Below are 8,434 nucleotides of genomic sequence, written 5' to 3'. Positions count from 1 at the left end.
CAACCGTGAGCACTAAGAGCAACACCGAGGGGATTACTATACCAGATTTTAAGCTGTATTACAGAGCTATACTCATAAAAACAACATGGTACTGGCAGAAAAATAGACCCATAGATCAATGGAACAAAATTGAAGACCCAAATATGAGTACATGCAATTTCAGCCATCTGATATTTGACAAAGGGGCTGAGAACATTCACTGTAGGAAAGACAGCAAGTTCAGCAAATGGTGCTTCGAAAACTGAATTATCACCTGTAGAAGAATGAAATTAAATGCCTGTATTTCACCTTGCACAAATGTCAGTTCCAAATGGATCAAAGATCTCAAGCACTGCCTGAAACTCTGAAACTGTTAGAAAAAATCATTGGCAATAACCTACAAGACACAGGTGTAAGAAAGGATTTTCTAAACTGGACAGGAAACAAGGTAAAAAAAATCAACAAATGGGACCTCATTAAACTAAACAGCTTCTGTACATTAAAAGAAGAAGCCAAGGAAATGACAAGAGGATGCACAGAAAGAGAGAAAATCTTCACCAACAACACAACTGACAGAGGTTTTAACATCCAGAATATATAAAGAACTAAAAAAACAAAGAATTAAGAAAGGAAATAACCCAATTAAAAGATAGGCTAAGGAGTTGAACAGAGAGTTCTCAAAAGAATAAGTAAAGATGGCTATGAAACATCTTAAAAGATGTTCAACATCACTAATAATCAGGGAAATGCAAATTAAAACCACTTTAAGATTTCACCTTACCCCAGTCAGACTGGCTAAGATCAAGAAAACAAATGATAACAAATGTTGGAGAGGATGTGGGGAAAGGGGAACACTCATCCATTGCTGGTGGGGCTGCAAACTGTTTCAACTCCTATGGAAAGCAGTGTGGAGAACTCTTAAAAAACTACAAATGAACCTACCATTTGACCCAGTTATACTACTCCTTGGCATATACCTAAAGAACTCGTCCTATCGCAGAGACACTTGTACATCTATGTTTTTTGCTGCTCTTTTCACAATAGCTAAGAGATGGAAGCAACTTAGTGTCCCTCAATTGATGAGTAGGTCATGAAAATGTGGTTCATTTATATGATGGAGTTTTACTCAGCAGTAAAGAAAGATGAAATCATGAAATTTGCAGGTAAATGGATGGAACTAGAAACTGTTATACTAAGTGAGGTAACACAGACTCAGAAAAAAAATTGACATATGTTCTCCCTCATATGTGGATCCTAGAACCAAACCCTGGTAAGTGAGTATGTATCTAGACATAACTTACAGGAACCAGGATAATGGGAAGGAAACAGGGAGGTAAAGGAAAGAGAAGAACAGCAGTAAATAGGCCTTAATAAGGGAGATAGGAATGAAAATTGGTTTAGTTTAAGGGAGTGGGGAGGGAAGGGTATACAAGGAACCTAGGATATAAAGGGAAAGAAGGAGCTCAAGAGAGGTAGGACCATAGGAGAAGGGTATTAGTAAGGGAGAAAGGGGGAAATGGGGGTACCTTAAGAGGGAAAACCATGATGGAGGGGTCAGACAATGTGAGAGATAAACAATGCCTATCTAGTTTTGAAAACCAGAGGGAACCATATTACTCCTACAAACTAGTAACAAATTATACATAGCAGATCAAGAAATATATGTCTAGGTAAGGTTTGTCTGAGAAGAACTGGTCTTTGCCTAAGATTTATCTACAGGACACACAGTAATTAAAAATACCAGACTGGTGGAACTAACCTTCTTGGGTATTTAACAGACATACTTTGAGGTCTATAATAATTTGGTCAGCAGGACCTAAAGGACACTTTTTGCTCCTTGTCCTCCTAGATCAAATAGTTCCAGGGGACTATGAGCATCTCTCAAAATGTCCTATAATGGTGGTTGGGTCATCTGTCCTCTTGATCAAGGAGGCCGAGGAGACCCCACCAGATGAACATGAACCATTGTCCAGTCTATAAAGACGAGGGTCAACACAGAGGTTTCATTTCCTCCATGCTTCCAAGCGAAGCCAACCATGGTCGAGCAGGACCTTTGACCTATCTTCACATAGGCAGAACTGGTAAAAAAAAGAGCCAGGGGCTCCTCCCAACCCCATGTGACCCCTGGGGAACAGATCCTCAAACGACCTTAAGAGTAAAAATAAATCGGTTTATCTGGACCAACTGTATGGCCTTAAACACCCCAAAGGAAAGTATAACCAAAGATTAAAGGGGTCAATATACTTTCATAAGAGTCCATATATATAGCTAAAGGCTATATAACAAGCAACAATGCCAGATAGAAGATACCTTCTTTTGAGTTGTTGGCCAGGGTGGCCAAAGGGATTCCCAGATAGTAACCCAGCATAGAACTGAGAAAATGAACAGCAGACCCCAATCTTATCTAAAGGAATATTGATAACTGTTTGCTGCTAGATGAGGAACAGCTGACCCTCCTAAAACAAAGACCTCTAGATAGGCTGACTAGATTCACCAGAAGGGCAAGTAGTGGGGAATGGCTGGCGGTGCTGACAACACAGCAGACATGAGCAGGGATATCAGAGTATAAGGGCTCTAGTGGGGGGACAGAGGCTATGGGAGGGTGCTACCTGGGAAGTGGGTGTATAAAAAAACAAAATTCTTCAAAGCATAAAAATGATCCATGCTCAGATGCCTAGAAGCTCAGAAAGTAACCAACAGTGACTAGTAATAATCAGATATTTAGAGATTAGAAATGCATGTGCGAACATCCAATGTCAATTGCATTGAAAAAGAATTTTTCTGTATGAAACTGTGTATTTTAATAATGAAATGGAGATCTTTTTAAAGGTTAAAACATCATTTAATTTATGTCTTATAGGGTTTATACTGAGTACAATATTGTATAACTGTAATAATTCAACTGTAAACCTAAAAATTTACAGCCAATTTTGAAAGATAAGCATCTTAGCTCTGGAAATTGTTATTGAATATGTCAATGCTGTTGTAATGAAATGCCTCTTCTAATTATATGGTTATTAAATAAATAACTGGGTTCGTATTTTAACTTTGCCATCACTAGAATCCTGACCTGAAGGAGGTCATTTAACCACTCTGCCCCTCCATTTTCTCATCTGAAAAACAGGGGAACAATAATATCCAATTCTTAGGATTGGTGAGTGAAGGCATGCAAAAGCAGTATCATTGTCAATAAATTCCTGGCATCTAACATTGTGATTGTAACTATCTTATTATTATTGAGTGAACTGCAGACCGACTCAAAACATATCTACTGTATACCTGTATTTGACAAAGTGCTCAATAATACTAGAAGCTGGCAAGGTAATAGGTTTCTTTAAGGTTTTTTCTTTACTTTTTAAATAGAGACAGGTCTCCCAAAGCCCCAGCTGTCCTCAAACTTACTATGCTGACCAGGCTAGCCTTCATCTCACAGAGATCTGCCTGCCTCTGTCTCCCAGGTGCTGGGATTAAAGGCATGTGCCATCATGCCTGGCTAAGTTATTTTTAATCTCACAAAATAATATTACCCAAATAGTACACATAAAATTAATAGGATGATTTTAAACTAAAAAAAAGGAAAAACACTAGTATTTCAAACAGGAGTTTAATTAGTAGAAAGAAACACCTAGGATAAATTACATTTTTTTCCATTTACTGAGTTATCTTTAGTGCTATACACAGAATGCCCCCCGTGGTAAGAATATATAAATACTGAAAAACTAGCAGAACAAGGGAAAGGGGACTTAATTTTAAAACTCACTCATAATAACCTCCCTAAAAAAATTTAGTAACAAAAAAATGTATAGGATCCACATGAAAATAACCGTAAAACTTAACGTTAGACATAAAAGAGGAAGACAATGACTTGATATATTCTTGGATCTGGAACTTTCAACAGTAAAAGGTTTAAATTATCTCCAATTTAATATATCATTTTACAGTAAAAATACTAACTTACTTGTTTTGAGTGTTTTGGGTAGGAACAGTGAAAAAGAGGAGACTCAAATTCAAATAAACAGCAAAAAGAAAATAGATAATAATAGAGACACAAATATGCATAAAATGCAAACTGAAAGATTTCTCCAAATTTAAATACCATAAAACATAAATATGTCTGACAGTAATGCAAGAAACATGAACAGAGCAAGTAGGATGGCAACTCTTAAATCAACAAGAAAGATAGATTGGGCCATAAATGATCAAACACTGTCAAAAAATAGTCTCACACCATAAACACTCAAGACACATGCATTTAAATTTTCAGTTTTGAAAAGTGAAATTAAGGGTCTGTGAGATGGCTCAGTGGGTAAAAGCACCTGGGGCTAAGCCTAAAGACCTGAGTTCAATCTCTGGAACCCATATGGTAGAAGCAGAGAGATTCCGGCAAGTTGTCCTCTGACCTTCACACATATAGAATAAATAAAGTAAATGTTAATTTATTTTTAAAAGTGTAATTAAGGTACATAGCTAAAAAAATTATAAATGAGAATAATAATCAAGTATTCTTTTTATGTCTTGTAAACGTCTATGCTTTGACCTTTTCATGTTAAAAATCTTGAAATCTACAATACTGAAAATGATGCATCACTGCCTGCTAATATCTTATGTTCATGGTAGAGTACATTACCAGATTACAGTGAGTTACTGTCTGCTTGACTTTGCCATCTTGGTTTTCCTGCTTTCATAGATATTTATTAACTGACTGAAGGGTTGAATTTCAGAACTTGGGATCAAATCCAGGTTTCAGGTATACCAGGGAAGCACTCTACCACAGAGCTCTACCGACAACCCACTGTTCTTATTATATGAGGTGGTTCCTATCAGATATAAATTAAGAGCAGAAATAAGGAAAAAAAATGTAAGTCCAGGCACAGGCACAGTGGTACACACCTGTAATTTCTAGGAAGATCGTGAAGCCAGCATGGGTTATACAGAGACCTCGTCTCAAAAAAAAAAAAAAAAAAAAATTATGACAGGCATGGTGTTACATGCCTGTAGTTCTAGTACTTGGGAAGTTAAGGCAGGAGGATTACAAAGCCAGAGCTAGCTGCAGCTACATAGTCAGTTCCAGGCCAATCTGGGCTAGGTAGTAAGACCTTGACTCAAAGAAACTAAACTAAATTTATATTAATAAACATAAATTAGAATTTCAAAATGTTAACTTAGGGTAAAGTAGCTCAGTTTACAAACAGGCAACTTCCAGTCTCCAATAATTAAATTTATGCTACCTGATTTTTAGTTTTTAAATAAAATAAGAGGACTAGTGGGCTAAGGTAGACTGCAGCTACAGCTCAGTGATAGAGTACTTGCCTAGCATGAATAGGATTCAATCTCGAGGACTGCAAAGAAAAAAAGAAAAAGAAAACAGAAAAACCCATACAAAGAACATTGTTATCTAATAAGAGGAATAATAGTCCAGCAGCCTAACATCTCAACTAGTATCCTGTTACTAATAGAAGGCACTTATCTTTCTGAATCTGTAGTTTTTATTACTCAAGGTATTGTAAAATCAAGATTGTGGATTTTATAAGGTGATTTTTTACTTTAAAAGCTTAGATTAACAAAATGATAAAGGCAAAGACAAGGAGAAAAGAACAGAAATGAAACAAGGCACTAAATCTGGTACCACCTGTTATCAGTCCCACTTCACAACAAAGTTCTCAAGAGCATCACTTACAGAATAAGTTCGCCTAATTCAATACACAAAATGCATCTAGTCACCACAATAGCAAATTATTATTAAAATCACTTACCAGTTACCTTTAACTGTAACCTTCCACTGTGGTTATTACTAGAATCAGACCTTGGCGAAGCAGTGGCCATGTCCCAAAATTCACCTTACGTCTATAAAAGAGATCATTTTCTCAGTTAGACAAGGGATTACAATTTTCAAGATGACTAAAACTATTCATTAGAATTGATTAAAATTCACTTATTTTCAACCTATCACAATTTCACAGTTGTCTTCCATTTAAAAGTAAGAGAGTAGCCGGGCATGGTGGATTAGAAATGTTATAGAACAGTGGTGGTCAATAAATCATATCTGAGTAAATGTGAGCAACCATAAACAATAACACTAAGAATCCAGAACCACATGCTGAGTTAAAAATAAATATATAAATGAAAGACACTAACATATTTATGTATTTTATGTATCTGAACCTTCTCAGTATGTTGTCCCTTTATTCTTTAACACTTCAGTGTGTATTTCTAAGAATAAAAATATTCTCATAATTACAATGATCACATAAAGGAAAATTTAAAGAGAACATTACTGTTATCTGATATATAGTTCATCTAATCAAATTTCATTAAGTGTCAATAATGTCCTTTATTGAAAATTGAAAATTTAAAGTATTCCCCTAGGAAATCCTGTATTTCTTTTCAGGATTGTATTGTTTTTCAAGTTCTGTTCCAAATTCCTCTGAGCCAATTATTATTTCTTAAAACAAAAAGCAAAGCTAAGTGTGGCTTTCTTCAAAATAATAGTATCTCATGGCTCAACTTCTATTCACCTTTAACCTACTAAGATAAGGTAAGATACTCCTGGAAAGACTGAGAACTCTATTGAACATTAGTGTTTATCTTGTTTTCCCCTCTGCTTCCATCTTTTCTGTGCTCCATTCAGATCCTTCCCCACAATTTAGGCAAAGATACTCTAACAGGCCCTTCACTTGTTTAGAGCTGCCTATGTGTATGAATGCCCTTATGTGTTTTTGTGTAAGTAGAAAAGAAGATAAAGATTGCATTTTGCAGCTGGGCATGGTGGCACATGCCTTTAATTCCAGCACATGGGAGGCAGAGGCAGGTGGATTATCTATGACTTTGAGGCTAGCCTGGTCTACCTATGAGTTCTAAGACAGCTGGAGCTAAAGGGAGACCCTATCTCAAAAAAAAAAAAAAAAAAGTAAAGTAATAATAAGAAATGCATGGACCAGGGAGCTAGCTTAGTGCATGAAGGCACTTGTTGATAACTTGAGCTCAACCCCAACTTCCACAAGTTGTACTCTAACCTCTACATGTTCGCAGTGGCATGCAACATTCCCAGATAAATAAATAATAAAAGGACTAAGTATAAGTGAGTATAAGAATGAACGAATGAATGAATGAATGAACGAACGAATGAATGCATGAATAAATAAACAGTTACTGTGGGTGTAAATGCTGACAATTGCAGCCTGGGATCAAGAGACAAAAACTGCTGCAAGGTGAAGAGGGGAGACCTCATTAAGAGAGAACCGAAGCCAACATTAACATCAGAACACCCATAGTCCATTGCACAGATCCTTAAGAAAACACCCAAACTAAGCCACAGGGATTACCCAGAATAAAATACAACCACATTTGAGCCTATACTTTTTTAAAAAATATATTTTATAAGAAAAATGTAACTATAATTAAGTCAGTGGAACTCAAACAGAAAAGAGTTTCTGACTGCCAAGCACTTTCAATATCACAACTGCAAACTTTTAAAAACCATTTTTATCAATGAAAGATGAAATGTGTGGTCAACCAAGAAAACATTGTAAAAATTGATAATATACATTTGAAAAACAACCAGATAAATTTAAACTGTTATTTTACTTTAAAATAGTTTTGGATTTACAGAAAGATGATAGAGTTCACATGTAATCCACTCAACTTCCCCTTTATTTTTGTGTGTGCTTTAGTCTAACAGAGCTGTACATACATAGAATACAATTATAAAGATGGATGAGCAAAACATTGATAAGAGGACAGAAGTTAATGCTGTAAATCATTGCATTGCTCGTCAAAGACACTACAATCTGGCTGAACATCAGACTATAAAGAATTCCTGATAGATTTTCAAGGTAAATCACAAGGAAATAGAAAAAAAGAGATGCAATTTCCAAATTATTGAGGAGAATACAGAATAAGAAAGCATCTCAAACAATCCAAAAAGGTTAGAAAGCACAAATTAAGAATTCAAATATAAAAATAATAATAATAAACACATTTGAACAAATTCAAATGTAACATAAGAAACAAAATGAAGACAATGATAAAATGAAAGTATAAATAAACATAAAAGAGGAAGGTTGGGATTCTAGTAAGAAGCAAAACAGTATTATTAAAAATGATACGATTCAACTCAGTACACATAAAATTAAATTTACATGCTTAAAAAAATACATCTTGTTTCTCCCAACATGGTGACCTTAACAAAAGAAGATAAACGAGGGGAATAGTATCTTCTAACAGACTCCAAACCAATCATCTGAGGTAATGAAAGGGATGACCTAGAAGCAGATGTTTCAGGCACTTGGCACAGTGATGACAGCAGGTACAGAGCATTTCCAATTGGCTGCTGCGTCCTGCCTATTATTTGATGGATGATTTAAAAATCCAATATTGGGGCTGGAGAGATGGCTCGGCAGTTAGGAACACTGGCAATTATTGCAGAAGACCTGGGTTCGAATCCCAGCACCCACAT

General features: G+C 35.7%; 1 protein-coding gene across 3 annotated transcripts in view; it reads right to left on the bottom strand.

Annotated features, from left to right (window-relative positions):
- Wwp1 (WW domain containing E3 ubiquitin protein ligase 1) overlaps positions 1–8,434 on the bottom strand; it is a 123,859-nt gene that overhangs the window by 89,213 nt on the left and 26,212 nt on the right. For all 3 annotated transcript variants that reach the window (XM_017797235.2, XM_017797234.2, XM_008829462.3), the window contains one exon: positions 5,733–5,823. In XM_017797235.2, coding sequence (XP_017652724.1) covers positions 5,733–5,802 — 70 coding nt within the window. In that variant the 5' untranslated portion in view covers positions 5,803–5,823. The remainder of the gene's footprint in view (positions 1–5,732; positions 5,824–8,434) is intronic.

This window comes from Nannospalax galili, unplaced genomic scaffold (genome assembly GCF_000622305.1).
Source record: "Nannospalax galili isolate Female #2095 unplaced genomic scaffold, S.galili_v1.0 scaffold934, whole genome shotgun sequence".
Classification (NCBI taxonomy): domain Eukaryota; kingdom Metazoa; phylum Chordata; class Mammalia; order Rodentia; family Spalacidae; genus Nannospalax; species Nannospalax galili.
This window is presented reverse-complemented; position numbering and strand designations above follow the sequence as displayed.